This window comes from Pelecanus crispus, chromosome 7 (assembly GCF_030463565.1).
Source record: "Pelecanus crispus isolate bPelCri1 chromosome 7, bPelCri1.pri, whole genome shotgun sequence".
NCBI lineage: Eukaryota > Metazoa > Chordata > Aves > Pelecaniformes > Pelecanidae > Pelecanus > Pelecanus crispus.
The window spans coordinates 15,627,218-15,653,549 of record NC_134649.1 but is presented as its reverse complement, the minus strand read 5'-3'; the positions used below and the strand labels follow the sequence as shown (position 1 = coordinate 15,653,549).

Below are 26,332 nucleotides of genomic sequence, written 5' to 3'. Positions count from 1 at the left end.
GCAGGCGTCCGATTCCAAGCCACTGCTGCTGGGAAACTTTCCACATTACTTAATTCACAGTCATTGGAGTTCTCCCACCTGTCCAAGACTAGAACGATCAAATATTTCTAGTCCATATACTGCACTTTTTTCCTTTGGTTTGGGGGGGGGTGGTGGTGTTGTTTGGTGGGGACTTTGGGGTTGGTTTGTTTTTTTTTTTTTTGTTGTTTGGGTTTTTTCTTTCCCCTAGTACAAGCATTATTCGCGTGGAACGGAGCGCGTCTCTTCAGAGCTGGTTGTCCCTTTGCCTGCTTGTCCTGTGATTCCATCTGAAAAACGCGCCGCGCTGTAGGTGCCTCCGAGCTCCCTCCCGCAGGGACGCCCGCCCACCCCCGCCCCGCCCCGGGCGGCCGCCGGCCTGCCCCGCTGCCCTCGCCCCTCTCGAACCGCCCCGGCACGAAGCTGCCTCCCTCGGCGCTCCCGCCGCGCCGGCCCCGGCTCAGGCGGGCCCGGCCCGCTGCCCCTCGGCCCCGAGCTGAGCGGCGCGGCGTTGCCATGGCAGCGGGAGCCCCGGGGCCGGCGGGGCGGGGCGGGCCGCCCGCCGCGGTGCACGCTGGGCGCCGTGGTTCGCCAGGCGCGCGGGCCGCCGGGCCGCGGCGGGGCGCGGACTACGCTCGCCATGGTGCTGCGGGGCGCCGCCGCCGTGCGCAGGCGCGGCCCGGGGCGGGGGGCCGGGGTTGTTTTTGACGGCGTCACTGGCGGCGGCAGCCGGCGGCCCCTCGTCTGTGCCGGGCCCCGCTCGGGGCCGCGCTCAGGTAGGCGGCGGGACCGGCCCGCGGGGGGCCGCCGCCTTCCGGCCTGGCCCCGGTGTGCAGCCTCCCGGGGAGCGCGGCGGCCAGGGGTGCGGAGGGGCTGCCTGGAGCGGGGCAGAGCGCGGGGGCGCTGGGGCCGGGGCAGCCGGTGTTGGTCGCAGGGAGCGAGTAACCGGGGCGCTGCGGGGCGGCCGCGCCTCTCGGTGGCGGCCGAGCGGGCTCCGCGGGCGGCGTTCCCCGCCGTGCCGGCCCTGGCCCTGGCCCTGGCCCTGGCCCTGGCCGCGGCCGCTGGCCTTTGCCAACTTCCTTCTCTTTCATCATCTGCCTCTGTCTCTCTGGCTGATGCAAGGTGTTCTGTTTCATAAATTGCGTTATTGTTGCCTTAACTGCCCTGGCACGGTGCCGCTTGCTGTTGCAGGTGTGTGCGAACACCTGCGAGAGAGAAGCAGGGGTGCCCAGCTTTGGGCTGGGTTGGCTTTTAGAAGCCACATTTGCCTTGCTGGAAATCATAGCAAGGGAATAGTTTTTATGGGTTGCTAAATATATTCACGAAGAAGAATGTTACTTTGAGGAAGAAATTACACCGCTTAGTAGAAATAAGAGACTTGGATGAAAACCCTGAGGTATAATACCACTGTAACATGTTGTGATTTCTGCTGTGCAACAAAGAAGCAACTGTAGAAGAGAACCGTGAGTTTTTACTTGGAATGACAGCACAGCAGGCTCCGAAGTGTACCGATTCCTATTGGTGCCTCGTTATTCATCTTTTTCTTTGTCAACACTTACTGAGCTTTTTTTTAGTCTTGGGTGTCCTCATTGAAGACGGAAGAACTTAGGGGTTTGTTTAGACTGGAATGGTTATTTTTTCTGGGACTGGTATTTATTCTGCTCCACAGTGGGTAAATAGTATGTGGCATCTCATATTTATTTTTATATAGATATATGCGGTAAGCTGGTATTACGTTATCAACAATACGTATGGCTGTAAACTTTTACACCTTATGCTTCTGGTTTGCATTTCACTAAGGTTAGGAAAGTAGTTCCCACTTCTGGTTCCCTGCCCCATCCTGCCCCCCAGTCCACCCAACAAAAATACACAGAGGTTGAACTCTGAATATAGTGGATATTTATTTTGTCTGGATATAAATTTAAAATGCAGTATCACTGAGAGCATAGGACACTTGTGAGCCTGGAATCAGGTTTGCAGTTTAAACTGGTGTATAGAAGAAGTTGAACTGTAACTTTCTTCTGAAAAATAATGGCAATAAAGGTATATTAGTGAGAAGCCAAACCAGTGAAGCTGTGTGTGGTGGGTGAGTTTGTCTTTTTTTCGATCATTCCTTCAGGCTTGGCCTGACATGCAGGACACGCGGAATACTCTACTGTATCCTCCAGTTAACCCTGCTGTTATTGGACTAGAACCCATTCGCATCATCTTGATTTGGTGGGAAAGTTTGCAGACTTCGTGTCTGTTTAATTCCTGCCCAAGGCTGCTTTTTTTCAAATAGCTTGCATTCAGGAAGACAGTGCCAACTCTGTATCCAGGACCTTTGGGTGGGTAGGAAAAGCCTTCTGGTTCTTAGTGGGTCTTTGTCATTTGGTGGTGGAGAATGCAAGCTGGTGAAGATTTTGTGAGTAGGTCAGTTTGGCCATTGGGCTCAGATTAGTCTTCTGTATTTCAGTTTCCTTAAGGGACTGGATTTGACCTCAGATTTAGTTACGTGTGTTTTATTAATCTTCTGCAGAAATAAGCTGTTTACTCTGGCTGCTGATTGAAGTTTAGGAACACTGTATCTAGGTATTTTTTTTACTAAAGCTTTTTAGGCTGTTTTGCTCTTTTAGAGCTAACTAATTATAATTAGTAAAATCCTTTACTTTTGATAACTGTTTTACTCGCATATGTTTGCTGAATGTGCTTGAAGGAATATAGCAACCCGAGAGATGCCCTTCAGTCTGATGTCATGCTATCTGTCTTATCATAATTTTGATAAATTTAGTAGTTCTACCTGTAAACCTCAGTGTAATTATTCTTTTTTGCTCCATTCTTGATATTAAAAGCTTTTCTGTTTTGGAGATTGATCACCTGTGTGCAGTTAAATAAGCAGTATTTGTATAATATTCTGGTTGAATACAAGATAAGTAGCTTTTAACTCAAGGCCATTTATCAAGGCCAGCAAGTAATAGAAAATGATGATTGTTTGTCTGCTTGTTCCCCCCCCCAATGTTTTTTGATTATGCTGATACCTACATAGTTAGGTCCTGAAGCTTTCGTTTGGGAAGAGAGATGTTTAATGCTCTGTGCAGCCTGAGGCCATGGTTGTGTATTCAGTAGAACTGGTTTTATGCAGCACTCAATTACCTGTCAGTCTGTGGTCTGGATGGAGAGGGAGAACATGATAGCATTTATGTTTAGTTAGACAGCACCCATGAGGAAATGCTGAGTTAGCTAGAGGAAGACAGACACTACAACGTCCAGCACAGAGTCTGCTCTTAAAACTTGCCCTTTCAAAATTTGTAAATGCACTTGTATCAACAGATTTTTTTTTTTTTTTTTTTTTTTTTTGGTCTATTAAAGGATTTGCATTATGTGACTTCATTGTTTTTCATCTAGCACTGAGATGCACTAAAACTGGAGTTGGCATGTTATGAAACCACAGCCTGAATTTCTTCCACAGTGGAGATCAGACTCACTAGTAAGGACTGGGTAGCTGCCTGTACTATATTTGCCCCAAACTGTATTTTTTGTGGTTATGCAAAAGGCTTGGTTTTCAGTGACAATAAATTTGGTCCTCCTATGATGGCTCTATTCACTGAACTGTAGAATAATTAAATGGGAATGTTTTTATACTGAAGAGAATTCCTATAAGATAATTTCAGATCACCAGTACAGTTTTTGCAACATAGCCAGCGGTGCTTCTGGTAGGTGGCAAGTTCTGGTGCTGGTAGTTACCTTCCTCTGAAAGGAATGCTGCTACTGAATGCCTGGTCAAATTCAAAATAATTTAATGACAGCAAGCAGATGTTGTTGTGTCATGAGAGCTCTGGAACGCAATCTTTGCCATTTGGGCATTTGTTATTTTGGTGATTGAATACAGTATGATTAAAAAAAAACCCCAAACCAACCCCCCCCAAAAAACAACCCCCCCAAAAAACCCCAAACAAAACACTACCACCACCCCCTGCCCCCAGCCTTGATGTTCCCTAGCTGAGATTCCAGGAAAAGTACTAATGAAGGAAGAAAAGGATCTAAAGGACACTGACAACCATATTCAAAGTAGGGCTTTATAATAAATGGAAATCCACTTTCTCTGCAAGTTTGATACCTAAATTGATTGTTAGTGAATATTTTTGCTTTATAAACTGTGGTTGCAATTGTCACTACTGCCTTTTTTACAGAGGAACCCCAAATATATTAGTTGAAGTTGATGAGGAAAAAGTGTTATATTAGAAAAACATACAATAACTACCATAATGCAGAGATATGAGACAAATGTTTACTGTATTTTGTAAGAAACCTAAGTGGAATTGGAAGCTTCATATTTTGTTGTGCAAATTTCTAGCCCCGCTGGCATATTTAGATGTTCTATTTCAAAGTTTATGTATATTTTCTGTGTTCACAAACTGGGAGTAAAGACAGGATTGATAATAAAGTAGAGAGTAAATAAATTTAAACAAATAGGTGCTTTTCTCTGTATTCTTACCAGAAGTAACTAGGTGTGGAAAATAAAGGAGGTGTCTGAAGTTCTCGTAACTCTCTGCTTTGTCAATATAATCATCATTTTATAGAAGCTTTATTGAACCGTGATTTCTTTTGTTGTTTTATTACATTGGATGCATAATGTAACACACAATTGATTGGAAATTGTCCTATTTTGTGGAATTTTTTTTTTCCCCCAAGACAAATCTATAGTAAATTTTATTTAACAACTTGATATATTTTTATTTTAAGGAACAAGAAATGCATTAAATTTCTTTAAGTCTTGCTGTCAGTTAAGAACTTGAAAAAATAATCTGAATGTGTAACAATAATGAATACTCTGTATTCCTGATACAGGAGAAAAAATAAACAGGCAGCTGCAGCCAGACAGCTCTCTTCTGAAAATAACTACCAAAGTCATCTGGTAGTATTGTAACAAGTAAGATTTGTACTTTAGGTTTTTCTGTTCTGTTTTTGTACTCTCCAGGTTCTCTCTCAATTTTCTTCAGAATTAGTGTATTTGAGAGCACTTGAAAGGAGTGAAAGAAACATGACACATTGTTTTTGCCCAGTAGTTGAAGAGAATTAGTTCCAAAAGATCCTAATCTGTGTATTCTCAAAAAAAAAAAAACCCCATGGTGTTTGTCTTGAATAAACTGTAGTTCCTGTGCATATAACAATTCAGAAATTACTTCACCTACTGAAACATGTATTAAACAATGATGCTACAGACAAATGTTAAATTTGATTATTGATTTATTGACTAGCCTTGTGTGTGTGTGTTTTAGCTAGTCTAAGAGCTTTTTGGCTGGCTAAAATGGGTATGTACCTAGCAAAGCCATATTTGCTCCACATATAAAACAGATAATAGGAAGTATGTACAAAAGAATATATTTTCTTTCTAAACTTTTGTTCTGTGAGGTAGTGTAGTGTTCTGTAACATCGTGATTTGGATTCTTCTGTTTTCTTCTTTTTTTTTTTTTTTTTTTTCCCCAAGACAGCAGTGAAATTATGTATCTTGCATGTTAAAAGAATCTACTTCTACTTGCAGTGTGTTTTGAAAATGTCTGAAAACTCCAGTGACAGTGATTCATCTTGTGGCTGGACTGTCATCAATCATGAGGTACCCAATCTCAAATTAATAAAGTTCTATCAGTTTAAGACTAGCCATATGCAGTAAAAAACTTAGTAGTTTTTGTTTTGTGTGGCTCTCGCATATATCAACAGAGAATATAGGAGAGAGATTTATAAATAAGAAAACATAAAACTACTTTAAAAATGTGTATCCTTTACTATAGCTGATAGAAATTTTGTTGTTTAAAAGAATAGTTTTTTCTACAAAGGTTTTACTTTGAAGAATTGCTAGAATTTTAGTGAGATGCTCTCCTCTGTTCTATCATTTGAAAACATTGATGTTCTATGTAACTTGTCTGTTGTTCCTAATATATAAATTCTCCTTCCAAATCTACCCTGCTGCTCCCCCCCCACCCCCCCCCCAAAAAAAAAAAAAAAAAAAAGTTGGGAATAATGGGCAGGAAAAATATCTCATGCAGAAGGGAGTGATTCCATGATTTCTCCAAGTCTTTTCTAGCACTAAAGTATCTGATCCTAGGTTCAACAGTTGCTGTTTAGGAACAGCCCTCTGTCCTTACATTCTATCTTTCTTATTATGAAAAAATAGGATAGAGACAAGTTTACACTTAATGACTAGAATGTTACAACAAGGCATTTTCAAGGCTCATGTTTGTGCATAACCGACTGCTTTTGTTCCTGACTGGAACAGTCTCTGTCTTGGAGTTGAGCCTCTGAGCTCAGGAGGTTGAGGACTGCTGTGAAGACATCTGCGAGATGTGCTGCCTCTAATCTTTTGTATTGCCTCGCTCTGCTTACAGATAGGCAGTTTGGAGAAAGATGCACGTAGGTCTGTTTGGTCTTATTTGCACGATTTTAAGCACTTTAATTTGTGTGGAATGCTGCTCTGCATTGAGAAGCAAAGATATGGGGAGTTGAGAGGGTCTGGGGTCTCTAGAAATCAAGTGTTGCAAAGACTGGCTGGAAATTCCTTGGAGAGGGTTATGTTACATAGAGTATGTAGTTATATGTTCCATACCCAAGATGCTGAAGTTTTCCCAGGCTTTCTTGCCACAAGTGGAATCTGGGGGAAGCTACAGTGAGTAAAGGAATGCCAACATTTTGTTAGATATATTGGGAAATGAAGGTGATGGGAGGGCAGGGCAGCGCTCCTTACATCTGTACTGTGAAGTTGGGAAGGAGAAGTATAGCCTTCTTGGAGCTTAAAATGATGATTGGTGAGGGCTTGCCCTACTTATGCTTGGAGGTTCTTGAAAGCTGTAACAGCCTGAAAGACTTGGAGGTGGTAAGAGATTCTTCTGTGAGAAGGATTGAGTTTTGAAGTGACTTTCTTTTGTGTTTTCCAGAGACTCACAGCAGCTTTTAGCACAAGTTCTTTGCAATTCATGTTGGAATTCTGGGTTTCCTTGACCCTGTTGTTCAGGCAGGAGAGCGCAAGGCATAAAATATGTAGAAATAATGTGGATCCTGGCACTTTGTGGAGGAGGAATTCATACGGCAGTGCAGGACTGAGCTAGTGGCTAAGAGAATGGTTTTTTTTCCATTAGGCAAACTGTCGCTGGAGAGGTATCTTCCATAAGGAAATATACAAAAGCAATCTAATTATTGAGTAAGGAAGTTGTGATGGTAGATTGTGTGTCAGTAGGTGGACAGAGCTAACAGACGGTGTGCAAGGCAAAAAACTGTTCTTGGTTCAAAATGCTTGATGTCTTTTTAAGACCTATTCAATTGACATGTGGAGCTCTATCAAATTTGTATGGCTTCAGTTGTTGTGTTTCTGTCCATCTTTTGATCTCTGCTATAGCTTAATTTATTAGGCATACTTTTATTTGGGATGAAATGCCAGAATTCCCTCATTCTTTGATCAAGTCTTGTGGTATAGCTATTTGTAGAGTCACTATACGTCTGTGTAGCCCTGGTTTAATTTGTGTGTTTGTGTTTCCTGTCTTCTGATGTTTGACTAGTTGTATAAAGTGGCAATGGCTTTATTAAAACAAAAGTAATTTTTAATTCCTAGTAGAATAAAGCTTGAGACAAAAGAAAAACAGTGAGGCAATTCAAGGTCTGTTGGGATGGGATTTGTTGTTGCCTAGGTGTCTACAGGGTAGACATCTCTAAGTTTGCGTTGGATAGATTAAATCAATACAATCGATGGAGCCTAGAAAGTGGTAATTCTTGCTAAGGTCAACACTGATGTTTGATCAAATGAGTTGGTGCCTTGGCTGCACTGACTGTATTGGTAGTAAAGGTGCCTTCAACAACTTGCTCAGGTGTAGATGCTTGAAGTTAGGTAGGATTAATGTTTTATCTTTCTTTCCTCTAGCAGTGAACAAGGCAGGCCTCAGTTGCTCAGAAACTCTGAGAGACCCTACCTATTAGTGTGGACCTCCAATATACTTTTCTCCTTTATTCCTGAGGATTTTTGTGTCTCTTCAGATCTTGGCTGATGTGTGGGTGTAGTATGGGATTGCTTGGTTTTTTGTTTGTTTTTTAAATATTTAGCGTTGTTTTGTAAACTGAGCAGGCTATGAAGCTAGAATCCTGAGAGCACATGGGTTAAATGTTTTCCTGGAATGACACTTACATATTGGCTGTCTGTATCTTCTTCTTGCCTGCCCCAAAATATTTTCAAGGAACAGTACTTGAGATACTTCATTCATAGGATGAACACAGGAAATAATGGGAAGACATCATAGGAAGCGATCAGCTGTTTCTCCTTCACTGCACGCTCTCCTATTTGCAGATTATAATGAAAATCTGGGTAATTTGAAAGGCAAACCATTACAAGTTGTGATTGTACTTAAGTTTTGAAAACTCAGTTCAGTTTCAGAAGCAAGAGATATGTTTTGTGGCTTATAAATGTTGGGCCATGGTTTCATTTCTGTTGGCAGCAAGGTGGTATTTAAGAGATGGTTAAAGCTTCTTTTCCTTGGTTAGGGTTGGATGACAAGTTGTGAATCCTGTCACCAAAAGAGAAACAGAAAATTAACTTGCTCCAGTCCTCAGGACCAAGTGGGATACAGGAGTGCCCAGGGTGCCAGACTTTACAGACTTCTAATAAAAGTGAAAGGATTTAGGAGTTGGCTACAACAGTTGGGTTACTCAGCTGTGAATTGCAGGCTTTATTTTCATACTCGGGATGGTTATTTTATACTGTAAATGAAAATGAATTATGCAGTCTAAATAAATTAGCATAATACAAGATTATAGGAAGGCAGGGATTTGTCTGGCCAAAGCAGAACAGATTTCTATGGTGTAGAGATTTTCTGTTCCCAGTTATTCTTCCCTGATTAAAAGAAATAAAATCATTCTTTTTGGGGTGGGAAAACACTGGTGTTTAAGAGCTCCCATTATTGGCGTTCTCCTGGCAAGACACCTTTGAATATGAGAATGAAGAAGGTAGAATGAAAGGAATGGCTAGATAGCCTTCACACTTGTTATCCAGGCAAGGGGTGGCATGTGGACTACTGTATACTTCGGGGAAATGATTTGGATATTTAGGAAAAGTGTAGCGCTAAGGATTAGACAGATTTGGAATACTGTAGTGTTACTTTCTCATGTATTATTGCAACCTGTGTTGATGATGACACCGGAATTGGTTTCTAGATTTGTTTTGCCATTTGCAAAGGCACTGAATTAAGAGGGGCAAGAAATGGCAGTTGGCTAGGTTGTGACTGCAGAGAACTGGCAGCTGTGTATGCTGAATTTAATACCTGTTTTGAACAGAGAAGTGATGCTGTGTATTGTTGGACTACTCTTAAGAAAGGACTTGCTAATTTTTTGTAGGAGTGTAGGAAAAGGAATGTAGTGAGGAGACAATATCCTTCCTCAGCCTCTTTGCTGTTGATGCAACGGAAGGGTGGTGGAGGTCTGGAGCAACAGATAAAGTGCATCAGAGAGTTCAGACATGCGCACCAGGCTGCATGTATTTAAAAAAGGATGGCTTACCTTGTACTCAGCTAGCCCAGTTTCTTGGTATTTTAGCTAAAATTTTAATCTGTTTTAAGCTGTATTCTTGATGTTCACCTTGTTGTAGAGTCTGGGCAAACTAAATTTTTGTTACTGTTTTTCTTCTTCACAACTTATGAAATGAAAGTAATGGTTCTATTACACCAGAGAACAATTGTCACGTAAATCTATATACCTATCTCTAAAAACCAACAAAGCCAAAACCCCCAAATAATTTTTTATTTTCTTTCCTGAGATTTCACTCAGATTTTAATAAGTTACTTATAATTGATTGGTGAATTTCTACAAAACATTTGAGATCAAAATTGTGCTACTTTTCTAGTCAAAAGAAAAAAAGTTCAAAGTATTTGTCAAATTACTAAAGCAGTTAATTTTTGAAGCCTTTTGAAAAGAAACATAACTTTGTAATTTGATTGTAGAATGTATCTTATGCAACTCTTTTTGAGGTACCTAATCTTTCTGAAGTACAGTCTCCTTTTAAAAACAAAAGCGTACATGTTTGCTTGGGTCCTGAAATGAGGCATGTAGGGAAACTGATCTGGAAGTATTACTACTACTGTAATTTCACACCTGCTGTTGCAAAAGTAACTATCTCTGTTTACAAAAACAGCTCAAGTTATTTATGGATCAGAGTGACTTAGTATTTTTCAGTTATGTTTTGCATGTTTACAGCTTTCTAATAACCTGTTGTGGTTTAACCCCAGCCAGCAACTAAGGACCACACAGCTGCTTGCTAACTCCCCCATGGTGAGATGGGGGAGAGAATCAGAAGAGTAAAAGTGAGAAAACTTGTGGGCTGAGATAAAGATAGTGTAGTAAGTAAAGCAAAAGCTGCACACACAAGCAAAGCAAAACAAGGAATTCATTCACTACTTCCCATTGGCAGGCAGGTGTTCAGCTATCTACAGGAAAGCAGGGTTCCATCATGCATAATGGTTACTTGGGAAGACAAATGCCATCGCTCTGAATGTCCTGTCCCCCCCCCCCCGCCTTCCTTCGTTTTCCCCTAGCTTTATATGCTGACCATGATGTCACATGGTGTGGAATATCCCTTTGGTCAGCTGGGGTCAGCTGTGCCAGCTGTGTCCCCTCGCAACTTCTTGTGCACCCCCAGCCTGCTCGCTGGTGGGGTGGGGTGAGAAGCAGAAAAGGCCTTGACTCTGTGTAAGCACTGCTCAGCAATAACTAAAACATCCCTCTATTATCAACAGTGTTTCCACCACAAATCCAAAACATAGCCCCATACTAGCTACTATGAAGAGAATTAACTGTATCCCAGCCAAAACCAGCGCCTAACCTTACTTGTGTTCTATAAGTTCTTTTAAACAAAAGTTACGATGTGAAGATTAAATATTTAAAGTTGTCAACCATATTGCTTGCCTTTAGTGCCCTGCAGTCTCTAAGTGTTATTTATCTTCAGTTCGTGTTTTGCTCTGAGGTTTTTGCTGACTGGCAGCTGACTAATCACTAAGGCTCCTTTCTGGATTTAAGACAGAAATCCAATTTAGAGATTGTATAAATATTTGTTTTCCTGGTGTCAGAGATGTACTATTAAAACAGCCATTGAAATCTGCTGACAGGAATTGAGGTGGAGTAGAGTTATACATACTTTTTTATTAGAGTTCATGGTGGTACTCCTGAAGTTCCATTTTGGGAAGGGTGTGTGTATTTATATACAATACATGGACATGTGTGCTAGATTTAGATCCCATATTCAAAACTCATTTGACAACCTCCTCTGTTTCTCTAAATTGTATTTAATAAAGCTAATAGAAAATAGTTATTTAAAATACTTAGCGTAGTGTTAATTGATGCCTAAGTTGCCTTCCTCCCCTGCCCCCCCTGAATTGTCCTCCTCTGCCTTTTTTCAATCATGGTCATAAGTATTACATACTAACAGTTGTTTCCCTCTAGTCAATTACTTGGTATTTCTCTTGCTTTTCTTTGCTTAAAATCTTCTTCAGTTTTAAAGGTTATTATTCTTCTCTTCTGTTTTATTTATTAATATTCTGTTTTCTTTGTAACCCTTTCTTTCTGCTTTACTGATGGAAAACCCAATAACTGTAATGTTCACTTAAAACGCTTCAACTCCAGGGTTCTGACATAGAGACGGTGACTTCAGAAAATGGAAGCACAAATGATAACCATGAGTTTGTTTCAGAAGAATATGTTTCTTTGCAAGAAGAGGAGCAACCAATTGATTTGCAAGGTAAGATATTAGAAGAGGAACAGTTTCATAAAATAGGTAAGTATTTGTTGTAGCACTGGCACAAAGTTAATTTTTTTAATAGAGCTTGTGTACTTTGTAGATCTCTGTCAAAGTACTTGCTTCATCAGTGTTATGGAAAATATTCAGTCATCAACTTTCTAAAAGTAATTTTTCCTAAATAGATGAAATGAGTAGAATGTCTTTCATCTTGTCAATACTTAGATGTGTTATAGAATAGTATGCATTGGTGTTGCTGGAAAATAGTTTATAGAAGTGCTGTTGATAAAACAAATTTACTGTATTCAACATTCCTTAATAATGTCATAGATTTGGAAGGAACCATCAATGCTTTTACACCTCAAAAATAACATTGTGGCACTGTGTTAGCATTTCTTGAATTGGAAGTGTAAGTCTGGTGCATAATAATATAGTGAGCATCCTTCCACTTATTTCAATTACTAAATATAATACTCAGTTTGTTAGTATTGGTGTGAGAACACAGATGTGACAGGTTCAGTGTGCAGTTGACTAAATTTGAGCTTGGCCATGTTTCCAAATTCATAACCTCTCCTCATAGAAACAGGACTAGACATTCAAACTCCAATGTCTGGAAAATATTTTCATTATCTTAGCATACAAATGTACTGTGATACCAACTTACAGTATAGTGTTGGCATTTATCTAACTGTTTTTTTCATTTATAGGTTACTTGCGTTGTGATCAGTATGAGCATTTGAATTTAAGTATCCTCCAAAACATTGCGTTACATAATGACAAATTGGATTCTGATGTTTGTTAGAGGGATATTAAAAATGAGATTTAGTGTCTTTTTAGAAAACCTTCCCTGATATGAGTGGATAATAGAAATCTCTCACAATTATACATATTTTAGTATTATATGGGAGTGGGCATAATTTGTGGAGTTACTGGTTTTGATCCCATGTTTTGTTTGATTTTTCCTCTTTTTATTTATATAGCTCAGTGCAACAACAATGGAGAGATACCAGTCGTAGATAATACTCTCTCTGCTTTTGAGGAAACTCGGACAGTTCCAGAGGTAAGTTACATTATGTTATTCAGAAGCTTCTGTAAGCCCCAGCTGACAATGCCAAGCAATGTTTTGAAGGCATTAAAATAAAGATACTGACTTTTCCTTTCTTTAAAGCATTAAGAATTCTTGCTATTTTTTAAAATTACTTTATATTGTGTGTATCTGAATAATTTTTACATTATCTGTTTCCCTAGGGAAAGAAAGAAAAAATCCCCGATGATGGGTCCTGCATTGGTACTATTAGTGATGATTCTGACATTGTTACACTGGAAGCTCCAAAACCAGATGAAACTCAAAGTCAGGAGGAAGCTCCAGCTGATGGTGAAGAAGCTCAAGGTTCAGAGGACTTTAACATGGGTTCTTCCTCTAGCAGTCAGTATGCGTTTTCCCATCTAGAAACTGGTAAGAGCAATAAATTACTAAGCAACTGTGCAAAAATGTCACTGGGGAAAAAAAATACAAAATCTTTGCTTAGGGAACCTTCTTTGTGTGGAGAGGGAAAAAAAATACGTCTTGCTGAGTACATGTCCAAGTACTTGCAGTCTCTAGGACAATTGTAGTTGCCCTAACTCTAAAACTTTGCCCAAATGTATGTCTGCAATCTTTTTATTTGAAGGAGTTCTCTCCCATTAAGTGTTCACTGTTTTAAATAGAAAGTAAATTTCTAGTGTATTTTGGAGAATTAAAATGACTTTTAGTTCATACAGTTGTAGGTTTTCTCTTGGCAATTTTTTTTGCTTTTATAGTTGGTATAAATAACTAGCAACTGGGAGAGAATTGTTTTTTGGGGCCATGGAGACTAATAGCAGCATGACTACAAAAACTTTGTTTACCTTCATAGCTATGTAGAATATATATATTTTTTTAAGATATTCTCAGTACTTGGCAGAAATGCAGTGCATGATATTCAGGAGGAAGGATATGAATATTTGGCTGATTAAAAACAAACAAACAAACCCCCAACAAAGCCAAACAAAAACCCCTTAACTGTTGTGTTACTCTTCTCTAGTTCTCTAGTCTTCCTTTTTAATTCTGTTTGCGTGCTTATTTGCAATCTTTTCTGTTCTCTTTATTCTGTATAATGCTTTTGTGTTACTGACTTTAACCTTTCAAAGTAAGTTTATTACAAGAGCAGGATTTTTCTTAAAATACTGTTTTGTCTTAGAAGTAGAATAAAACATTGTTAAAGGTTCATGTATCTATAGTATCCACTGGAATCAGAAAATGACAGCTTAGCATCTAACTGTGACCAGTGATGATTCATAACAAAGCTGTTGCCTTCTTTAAGTCTTCTGGATGACTTGGCAATTTTTAATTTAAAATTTAGTTGACTTTATTTTTTCTTTTAGGGCTGAGTTCTAAAAATGTTTTTTTTTCCCCCATGTTTTTGTACACAAAAGTCAGTTGGCTGGAGAAGCTGAGGAAGATTCCTGATTGTGTAAGGGGATGGGGAAATGAGGTGAAAGAGCATGTGTCTCGCAGTCTTCCTTTCCAAGGTGGTGTGATTAAATTTGATCAGCTTGTGTAAAGCTGATTGCGTATGGCTTGCATGGAGTGTTGTTAAAATTATCGGTAGCAATCTGGCTTGTTCTTATAGTAGTGATATTCCAAACAGATGCTGAAAGCCAGTCCTCACTGAAGAATTTAGCTAAGCTGTCACTGTTTTATTTGCTTTTTTGAAAAACGTTAAGCTTACATGTAAATTTGGAATGGGCATCAGTAAGCTTTGTGATACACTTTAATATGTATGCTTGACCATTTAAATGAATGATTCTTGTTGGATTCCAAATCTATCTGTGACTGGCAAAAATAATTTCTTCCTTCTAACTTCAGCTGATTTCTGCATGGTCTTTTAGTGCTGTGCGTTTGACCAAGTATTATAGAAAATGTCTGGAGTACTTTTGCATTTATTTTAAATGCCAAAGTTCTAGCAGTCAAAATTTTCATGCCACTTTTTGGCAATGGAAATCTTTGCCATCCACTTCTTGTTGAGTTTTCTGTTGTGCTGGGAAAGGATGAGCTTCAGATTTTCCTAATGTAGATACTAAAACGTTCTACAATGATTTTCTGCCACTTGCAAACCAATTCTTGTTTAGGCTCTCTTTGCCATGCAAACAGAAATGTTTTAATATTGCTTCATGAATGAAGCTAACTAGCAGAAGTGCTGATACACTGAAATAAACTTCATCTAGGCTTGAGACGTGTCTGTGCAGAAATGTCAAAGAAAATCACATTCTTAACTGACGTTACTTCATCTGGTTTCTAGTATAGATCTGACACTTCAAAATCATAGCAGAAGCTAGAATTTTGGACTGCTACTGTGGTCACACTTTGCTTCATTTATAATCCTTTTCATCCTGTGAACGTTAGAGTACAGCTTTGTACTGAATTCTTAGAGCAGCTGTAAGGCAATGTCATTCTTGCCTGAAAGTGTAATGCTGTTGACAACTTGCCAGTAAGTGCTTATGAATGGCTCTAAGTGTCTTACAGCTTTTTCTCTTTGCTTTCTGATTGTCTATTTTTTTCCCTTTCCTTTCCTATGCTTTGCTGTCCAGTGTATATCAAAGAATTTCCCATTTGGCTAGAAGCAGCTTGTTCCTTCACCACTTTTGTATTCCATATGTGTAAGCATCTTTGGTTGTTGAAAAAACCCTAAAAAAACAATTAAGCAATAATAACACCTGTCTGATTAAGTATGTCCTGTATAATCCTTTATAGTGTCTGACCTCTGCGTTCTAGTAAAAATACCTCTCTCCTGACGAGTTTCTGAATGCTTGACTTTATCGTCCAGGATTGGGGAAGTATGCATCTGCTTAAATGACTGATTCTAAAATAGTGTCCTTTTTTGCCAAGCTATATAAATTCATTTAAGAATCTGTATGTCAAGTAGATGTTTAAGTGATTTGTCTTTATTGCAATGTCTGCTTGGTCAGTCTGGTTTGACTAATTGACTGAACTGGATTTTTTTTTTAGTAAGAGGGGAAGTTATCTTTCATTATCTGATCTGTTGCTTGTCCATGGAGCCAGAAATTAGACATGTATTCCAGATAGTAATTGGTAATCTTTTCTGGGGTTGATGCAATCACTTCTATGAAGTTGGAATTTATTTTCAGGGGAGAATCTTAACTGGTAATGCTTTTTATAGATAACGGCTAGCACTGCTTGGCATTCTTGTCTGCTCAGTGATGTGTGCACGGCTTTGCTCAAACAAGTGCTTTTCAGTTGTGAAATGTTCAAGGACAGTAACAGTATTTATATTTTTACATTTGAGTGATGATGTCTGATACAAGAATGAACAACCATATTTCTAGAAGGGGCATTAGCATTGTGTAATTGTGGGCATCACATTAGAACTATCTGAGCAGGAGCACTTGGTCGTGTGTTGGAGGCTTCATTGATCACATTCAATCTATTTCAGGCATGTGAATTAAGTACATATACCTACATATTTGAAAGCTGCTTTTTCACCCTGCTACTGCTTGCCCTTGATATTTGCCTTACACTTGAAAATGATGCTTTTAAAGGAGGGAGATTAAATAATCATTACTTATATACTAGATTATATAAATCTATTTACAGTACATGCAGCAAGCATTTGTACCACTAATAGCAACAAGCAACAGGTCTGTTGTTATTTTCCCGGTTAGAATATATGGCTTTTGGGCCCTAGGTTCATCAATATACGAATAGGATCATAAATACCATTTTAGAAAAATGCTCTAAAAGATACTTTTTTATGGTTAGAATTTGTTCTTATCTCAAATCTTGGCCGATTCAGTCTTCCAAAACATCAGTCAGGCAATAGAAGCGCTTTGGATTCTGAGTGTTAGGGAGGGCCACACACAGAAGTGCCTGAGTGGCTCTTTTCCTGTGCCATAGTGGTTGGAAGTGGCTTTTTTGGAAGGTCAGTAGAGTTGTTAATAGGTAGTATATGATAGATATTAAAAGTAAACCAAATTACATCTTTAAATAAATTTGCAATGCAAAGCTTTGTTTGGATATTTATAATATCTACATCAATGGAACTTTGATGGAATTGTGTCTGCAGCTGCATGTAGACCACAGAAGTTTTTTGAGAGACTGTAATAAAACCATGACTGTATTTTTAGGAGGCTTTCTTTTAGCAAGCCTTTCTGTTGCTTTTTTGTTATTAAGTAGTTCAGTCTTAATATCTGAAAGAGGAGAAAAACTGAATTCTTAACCTTTCAACTTCACAAGAACTTGCAGAAGCAGTACATGTAGGTGCTTTAAGAGGCAGGATTGTCTGAAAGAAACACTTTCTAATGAGTGAATGATAAGGTATGGGGAAGTGCCATATAGTTTTTTTGCTGATGATTTCTTGATTCTCTATCTTTTCCTCTTAAAAAATGAATTTTTAACTTTGGAAATCACGTATTCCTTGTGTAATACCCAGCATAAACTATCACAATGAGAATTTTAATTTTTTTTATTAATGTTATCCAAGATAAATGCCAAATACATTTTGCATAAATATTACTCAAATTGATTTTCAAAGCAACAATGAATGCATTTTAAAGACTGTTCTATGTTGGTTTTCAGTTTTTTCATCTCAGGCTAGCAATGATGAATCAAGTAGTGATGAAACTAGCAATCAGTCCAGCCCCACAGTACGAAAACGTCGGGCTAAGAAGAGGCTGGTCTCTAGCTCCGAGGCTGAGGGTGGGTCACCTGCTGAAATGGAGTCTGAACCTCCCAGAGAAGAGCAGCACAAACGCCAGTTCAGTAGTGGTCTTAACAGGTGCATCATACTAGCTTTGGTGATTGCAATCAGCATGGGCTTTGGACACTTCTATGGTGAGTGTATAGAAAACAAAAGACATAGAATCAACATCTTACATTCAAATACCAATTTATTGTGACTCTGATTTTTTTTCCTTGTTCTCTGCTAACAATCTAAACCTAAAAATGAAAAAAAGCAACTGCTAAGGTATGGATAATACAGGGTGGCCCTTCAGTGGTGCATTTGTATTTAATATACACTACTTTAAAAGTAAATAAAAATAAATAGAAATTTTTTGTTGTTCTCATAATGCAGTGTGTACCCTTCATTTTCACATCTTTTGTTTTGAAATAAATTTGTGGTACTGCTTATCATTCCTAACAGCATTCACAGAGTTTTTTCAGGCTTTTGTTCCATATGTACTCATCTGGTAAATGTAAGAGCAAGGCATGTTTTTTACAGGAGTTCATAGTACCAATATTTGTCTCTCTCCAGTGGAGGAAAATATGCTGTAGTTGTCCTTGCAATTCCAGTAGTTTAGGGAATCCAGGATAGCAGCAGTTTTTCCGTGTTCAGTGCATTGCCTAAACTTAAGCATTACACAGATTGTTACTACATTTAACAAATCAGCAGAACTCATTACAGATCTAGATCTATGTAGTGTGGTCCTGATCTTCTAAGATACGTACGTTATGATAAAAATGATAGGGGGCATTTATTTTTAATAGTTTTTCCTGAGTAGTTTTATATGAAAATGTGCCTTCATAAGAAGACTTGTGATTCAATTTGAGACTGATTCTAATTGGATTTGATTTTGACTAATTGTTAGGGATCTAAATTTTTACATTTATTTTGAGATTTATACGAATTTTCACTCAACCCTAATTTTTTTTGTTCTTAGGTAAACCTGAAGGTAAGAGTCATGAGTGATGTGTTGTGGATGCTGTGCTCGCATTCAGGTTTCCTTTTTAAATTGTGCGTGTGTATGTGTACACACACATGTATGCATACTTACATTAAAAAAAAAAAATCAAGTCTTAAGAATTACTAGTGTATGCAGGATTACAGGAATGACTAATCCAGTTGTGTGAAATACCTTTTATTTAGCAGCTGCAGCTAATAGTAGCTGGTGTAAAAACTGATTGATGTATATTGGCATGCTAGAAGCAGAGAGGACACAATGACTAGGCCAGTCTCTGATAGTGCTTTGTTGTGGTAACTTGAGGTTTCACTTCTGTTAATCATTTTACTCTGTTTAAATTGGGGTTAATGATACTGTTCTTCTAAAGAACTTTTTAGATCTATGGATGAGAAACAGATTTTGGAAATGTAACCAGGGTCATATCTTTATTAAGGGATTCACTTTGACTTGTTCATTCATTGAATCTGTACTTCTAAATAAAAATGGTCATCACTGATGACAGCACTGACAGCATTCTCAGCAGAAAGAAGGCAACTCTGTGTGGCTTTAGTTTCTGCTGCTTCAAGTGAAAGTTTTTCATGGATATGTGATAACTAATCTTTCTACCACTAGAAAGGAAATCAAACCCTGCTTTCCATCTCTTTCCATCTTCCTGTTTTCTGGGGTGGTTTTTTTGTTTTTTGTTTGTTTGTTTTTTTTTTTTTTAAAAAAAAGACAAACTTGCAAAAAGAAATCCATCTCCCCAGAGGAGTACTTTGCATTTTTGTGATTCAGCTTGAAATGAGTGTTTTCCACAGCAGTCTTTTAATACTAGGCTAATTATCATGTAAGAGGATTGGAAAGGGTTATTTTTTACGAAATTACTTTTTTTTTTTTTTGTCACTATCAGGATAGTGTTTTCCCTTTAGCTAGAGCTCCAGGACCCCTTTAAGACTTTTAAAGATGTAGAAAGCAACTAGGATTAGGTTTGAATCAATAACTGTATCCTAATCAGTATTAAACTGAGTTAGCTGGATTTATGATGCTCTAGGAAGGAGATCTGAAAGAGGGCAAGCTGTCCAGGAACTGGAAAAGCTGAAGTTAGGAAGCCCTTGCCAGAAGAGTGTCTCCTTATGGACATTCAGATATTTCATTTTTTTCTTTAACCAGAATCTGCAAAAGGGAATATTGCTGTAATGCTAGGGATTTGGATAGATTATTTAAAGAATCTGAAGGATACTGAAGGTACTCTGACTTAGAGTACCAGCTGGAAACACAAACCAATTACTGAGGAATGGTACCTTATTATGTGCATTTTCAGTGTCTTTGCTACCCTTTCTGTGTTGATAAAAGTCATTTTTGCTTACTGTATCTAAATTATGATTCTTCATAAGGAGAGAAACAGAGTTTAAGTGTGTTTCTGTAATTCAGGTTCCTTTTAACATGAACCCTTTACGCTAAATGATGATTTTTCAGAGGCAGTCTTCAGATTCTTAGGATCAATGGACTTCTTCAGAAGTATCTATAAAACATAAATATGAAAAACAAACTTACTGTCAGTATGCTTAAATTCACTTATGCAAGGACCTGTGCTTCCAATAAGTGTTTATTAGGATTCTGCAAACTTAAAATCATTGCTGTAAAACCAGTGCTTTCTCTTAGCTGAATTGAACTATTGAGGTTTAACTTGGTTTAATAGAGCATTGTCTGTTTTTAAGTTCATACTTGACAATATGTTAAATAGAAATTGAGAGCAGAAAAAAATTCCTCAATACAATAGAATTTATAGAATTTCTTCTGTTTAATACACCAACACCCCTCCCCCCCCCCCTTAAATACAGAAATAGAACTCTGCATATGCTGCATTGGTTTTGAAAGAAATACCTAAAACCTGCTGTTGCCATCTGCTGTAGAGTCAATTCAAGAGAATCTTAAAAGCAAAGAAATAAAAACTACATCAGCGTTAGGATTTACAGAACATGTGTATAGGTAGGGAAGTACCAGTAAAGAAATTTTACTTTATGGAAAAAAATTGGTGGCTAGTATAATGAAGACATTTTTTCAGAAAAATAGCGTCTCAGCCTTCATCTGACAATTGAAAGATAGGATATTTGCTTGTTCTTCACTCATGGATAAGAATGACAAGATAGGGCCTGCAAATACTTGCTGTGTTGTGAGCAGTGTGTAATAATTGTGTTTCTGCATGGAAGTTTGACTACTGTGTTAAGATCCTCTTATTTATGTAACTTTACTTGGAAGTTGTAGTTCTGAAATGGATAATTCATGGACTAATGGTCTCCCTTTTATCCTGATTGGCTTGCATGTTACTAAAAAAAGGACAAAAAAATCACACATATCCTTTCCTGCATAACTTCTGTTGTTTTGTATCTAACTTATTTCTATGTAGTGTTCCAAAATTCCTTCATTTGTTATCATCAAATAAAAGACGCTGAATTTTTTGGTCTGTTTTGAGAAATTGTTTATCATTGGAAGAAACAGAATCAGTATGTAACAATCTGGTTTTATAATCTTTATTTTGTTACAGCTAAACAGTTACTAGTAATTACTGGGCAGAAATTGCAAGGTAAGAATGCTTTTGAATTTGCAGAGAAAATGAAGATGATGTTTAGGTTTGTCTGTTCCTCTAACTACTTGATGTAAGTCGGAAAGTCGGACTATCAAAAGAAAGTTTTTATCTTTGTAGGTACCATACAGATCCAGAAACGTCAGCAGCTGGTGACAAAGACACGTGAATTAAAGGATATGAAAGATGACCTTTACCAGTGCCAACAAGAGCAAGGAGATAAAGTGCATTATAAAGTGGGGGTAGGTATGAATTTATCTGGAAGTCATTGGGTTATACTGTCATTGTGTGTGTCATTTACACAAAGTGAAATTAATCACGCAAATGCATTAAATTTTTTTTCTTTAGTAAGTTCTTTCTGAGAATGTCATGTTTACTTCCCCTGAGTTCTTGACAAAGATTTTGATCAAATTTGTTACTGGAATGTGTTTAAACATACTGGTTTTTATATATGTAGTCTAGGAGTTATCTGGACACAGAGACTGTCTCTTTCCCTATGACATGATGCCAGGTTGTCATTAATGAAGACAGCTGAAGTAGAACATGCTGGTAAAAACCTATTACAGGTTGAACCTACAGGTTTTGTGAAGTTGCTTTCTGAATTGTCAATGGTTATTAATTTTTTAAATACTTAACCTGTGCTTTTTTTACTGTTAGATTATGCAGAGAGAAGATTAGGGAGTGCTTTGTGTGTGTGTGTTTGGTGTTAAAAGTTTTCTTCTATGTTGCTGATAGCAGTATTTATACGTAATTCAGTATGTTTAGTTCTAGAGTTTGTCAAGGATGCCAAGAGAGATGCTGGGGAGATCCTTTTGTGTTAGGATATAGTTACACGAACGTGTATTTTCATCAGCAAATTTAGTTCAGAATCAGTTCTGAATTTCTGCCCCAACTGTTGAATCAGCCGCTGCTTCTGCTAATGTATTTGGTTTTGCAATCTGTAAACCCAGTTTGCTGAACATAAATCAACAGCAAACACACATGTTTTCATTTTCTTTTAAGGTTTATCAATTCATGTACCCAGTTTGCTATTCTTCAGCTAGTTAAACCAATGCAAGCGAGAGGTGATGACCTCTGCTTGGAAGGGGGAGCCTCTCACATGGTCTTTGTTGCCAAGAAAGTGTTTGTGTATATATCTGAGGTAAACAAACTAGCTCTATTTTTGCATCCTGCTGCAATGTGTGTTGCTCCATCCAAAATGATAAGTAAACTCTGTCTGGGCTACCTTGGTCTTTCATCTTTCTAGCTAAAATTGTAACAATCCTAATTGTAGTATTTTTGCTTGTGTTTTTTTTTTTTCTTTTTGTATTAGTCACTCAAGGGAGATCTTGCCACATGTTTGACCTCTACTGAGGTGGAGAAGAAATCCTTTGAATCTCAAAAAAAAAGTCTTGCTGCAGAAAATCAGCACTTAAGAGAATCTCTAGAGAAGGAAGAAAAAGCATTGGCCTCACTTCAGGAAGAATTAAGGAAGCTAAGACAACAAATTAGAAACTTAGAAGATAAAGGTACTAGCACTGAGTCTATTGTAATGGAAAATCAGAAACTACGGGAACATTTGGAAGAGGAAAAGCAAAGAAACCACAACTTTCTTAGGCAAAAGGAAACACTCTTTGCAGAGGCACAGATGTTAAGGAGAGAACTGGACAAAGAACGTCATGTTACAGAAGCTCTAAAAAAAGAACTGGAACAGTTAAGTTCTCGTCAAACACCTGACAATACTGATGATGATACATTAAGAGAAAATCAAGAAATAGAAACTCTGCGAGGAAGACTAGCAGAACTAGAAAAAAAGCTAAACTTTGAGCAGCAGCGCTCTGACTTATGGGAGAAGCTGTATGTTGAAGCGAAAGACCAAACTGAAAAACAAGAAATGAATGAAAAGGGACAAAAGAAAGGTGCTAAAGGGCAAAGTAAGGCTAAAAAGAAATCAAAGGAATCATTTTTTGGTTCAGTTAAAGAAACTTTTGATGCTATGAAAAATTCCACAAAAGAGTTTGTAAGACACCATAAAGAAAAGATTAAGCAGGCTAAAGAAGCAGTGAAAGAAAACCTGAAAAAATTCTCTGATTCTGTAAAGTCGACATTCAGACACTTCAAAGATACCACAAAAAACATCTTTGATGAAAAGAAGAAGTCAAATGATAAAAGACACGAGGCAAACAAGAAAGCTCGAACTTTTTACCGAGAACATAACTCTTACGAGAATCTGAAGCACATGCATTACAGGGGACCTAACATGCCAAAAGAATTCAAAGATGGAAGAAAACATCAGTTTACAACATTTGAAAAATATACAGATTCACACAAATGCATCAGTGATCCTTTGTGTAATAGAAAACATCAGTTTGTCTTAAAGGGTTGCTCTGGTATTTTTGAATGTGCTCGTCAAGAATTCATTAGTCTCTTCAACAGAGTGTCGGATCCTATCAGGGTGGATGAATTTAATCGGCTAATGAAAAAGTATTTGCAACAAGTTGTACATAATTTTCATCACTGGAGAGAACTAGAAAATTTCGTCAATAAGTTTTTTCATAATGGGGTATTTATACATGACCAGATGCTGTTCACTGATTTTGTTAATGATGTCAAGGATTACCTTGAAGATATGAAGGAATACCAAAATAATAATGAAAAGGTTTTTGAGGATTTGGACAAATACATCTACAGATACTACTTTCATTATGATAATTTACCCCAATATGGACCCAGGTTTGTTTCCATGTTTCCTGAACTTGTTAACACAATGAAGTAGTCTTTGTAAAGACAGCTAGTGTTCTTGTTCTAAGGTGGTCTTCTAGCATGTATGTATATGTGTATATACATATATCCACACCAGAAGACTTTCTGAAGGACTCAATGGAAATACTAGATTGTGTTTATATAAAGTGGATCCTTATATATATATACACACACCTTATATATAAATTTTGTGTGTGTGTGATGTTAGTTTGTGAGGCACTACAGATCCACTGTACATAGCACAATCTAGTATTTCTACCGAGTTCTTTAGAAAACTATGTAACTACAAGTAAGATTACTTTAGACTGAACAGCTACGATTGCCTATCTGATGGAATGAATAACTAGCTCAGAGGAAGCATTAACTAGGACTTCCTTGTTGTCCCTCCCTGAATGAGAAAGTTTTTGGATATATTTGAGCAGTCTCAAAGTCTGTTCTGGCAGGTATATTCCCTGCTGGCTTTTCAGGAATTTCACAACTCCCTTGGAGCTTAGTATAATACTGAGTTAGTCTGCATGCCCAGAGCAGCACTACTCAAATGGGAGGCTTTAGTTCAGATCCTGATCCCGACTACGTTTTGTTCAGACTTCCTTACAAAGGTCCTTGGCGTGAATTGTTTCCTACGTTACTTTCCCGTATCTAATGGTATTCTCAGGGCTTCTACAGACTGGTTGTGGTATGCTACCTGGCTGGCCCAATGGAGCTAGATATGGTGAACTGTTTCTGCTGCATAGACTTTGGTGAAAGAAAATTAAGCAAGCAGCCTTAATACATTGTGTGGAACTTGCTCGTTCTGGAACACTTATGTATATATTTTATGTGGCTTTTAATATCATTGCTATTACAAAATTGGCTATATAGTCTCTTGTACTAATGTTTATTCTGATCAGGTAAGGAAAAATGTGACATATTAACTAATTTGTAATACACAAGAAATTGTCCTTGTAGACACAACAGAACTTTTCCCTGTGCTGGTATTCAGTGCAAAGCATATTTAGTATTTAGATCAAGGTGCAGTTCTTCAGTCAGGTTTCTCTTTTGGACCGAATACTTAACTACTTCGGGGTTACTAAATATTATGTGAGGTAGTTCTTTCTCTTATTAAAAGCTGAACCAGGAGGATGATACTCCTATTATCAGCTACCAAGTAGCCTTTTTAATATGTAGTTTTGGCAAACACATGACCTAAGTTTTATGTTTTTATTTATAGTGCAAGTACTTCTTACTAATTTATTAATAATTTTAAATTAATTTAAATACTTAATTTTTGAGTACTTTAATTCAGTTTGCAGAAAAACAGAATTTCAAATTCCTTTACTGATAGTATTATACAGAAGTTTGTATGATACTGAGGATGAAAAGAGCCTTAACTCAGCTTAGCAGAAGGCTGGAGATGCTGGTCATGTAACAGCATGTAGTATAATGGGACTTTTGCATCAAAAAATGAAACGTGAGCAAGTGTTTTGCCAGTGCCCTCTCTCTCTGTATAAATGTATTTACTGTACATGAAAACCTCTGAAGTGCCTATGTTTACACAAAACATGCTTTTCTAAGGGTCTGTAAAGTTTTCACTACTTTTGTAGAGCAGAATGTGATAGAGTAACTGAGAAATAGATTGAGACCTCACTTGGGCATCACAGTAGGGATAATCAAACAGCTGTTTACCCGCTTTTATTCTAAAAAGAATTTTGGGCAACCAGCTGCAGAGCATTTCTATTTTTAGAAAGGATTTATTTCAAATATACCAACTTATTGATGATTTAAACAAACAAATAAACCCCACCCCGATTTTGCTTACAAGAGAAAGGACTACTTCTTAATACTAATTTTGTTTCCCGTCAACCTCAGCATGTTAAAAGCTGTTCTTGACAATTGTAATTGTGTTTCAAAATGTTTTCAGAGAGATGCTTTCGTAAGAGTAGTAATAAGCTTTTGTTTGCTCCTTGCAGTCGACCTAAAAGGCCTTCTTTTACACAAACTGAAAATTCCAGACATGAAAAACAAGCTCAGAAGTACCACCACCGTAATAAAAGAGAAGGTAAATGGCATAAACATGGTCGCACTAATGGAAGACACATGGCAAATCTTGAAATAGAATTGGGGCAATTACCCTTTGATCCAAAATATTGAGTAATTTATGGTAAAAATAAGATTAGAATTAATAATTCACATCCTCTCCAGAAACTAACTGTTTTTCAACAAAGCGGCAAGATGCAAGTTTTTTCTCCAAATAATTTTGATTTTTACACATCTTTGTTAAAAGGCAGAAGTCAAGCTTTCTAATTTGCGTATTCTGTACTGTTGCTTTAACTGTTCTTTGGAAGTGATGTTAGTTTGGGTGCCAGCAGTATTGTTGCAGAAACCAGGCATGCAATGACTTGTGTATGAAAAATATGCTTAATTGCATTCCATTAGTGTAGTTCAAGCTTGAGTCATGCATAATGCACCAATAATTAACTCCAATGTTTGATATACTAACTTCATCTCATTCTTCAAAAAATAGGTCTACATTATGTAATGTATTTGTTAGTGTTTTGTAATCTTATACTTGCTTC

The 26,332-nt window shown here is 37.8% G+C and overlaps 1 protein-coding gene across 1 annotated transcript; it reads left to right on the top strand.

Annotated features, from left to right (window-relative positions):
* Positions 1–753: 753 nt before the first annotated feature.
* CCPG1 (cell cycle progression 1) lies at positions 754–26,298 on the top strand. The gene is made up of 9 exons (XM_075714667.1): positions 754–794; positions 5,540–5,611; positions 11,644–11,758; positions 12,736–12,815; positions 13,004–13,211; positions 17,370–17,624; positions 21,156–21,277; positions 22,348–23,747; positions 25,727–26,298. Exons 2-9 carry the CDS (start codon positions 5,552–5,554, stop codon positions 25,905–25,907), a joined length of 2,421 nt encoding a protein of 806 aa, XP_075570782.1. The 5' UTR covers positions 754–794; positions 5,540–5,551; the 3' UTR covers positions 25,908–26,298.
* Positions 26,299–26,332: the final 34 nt, after the last annotated feature.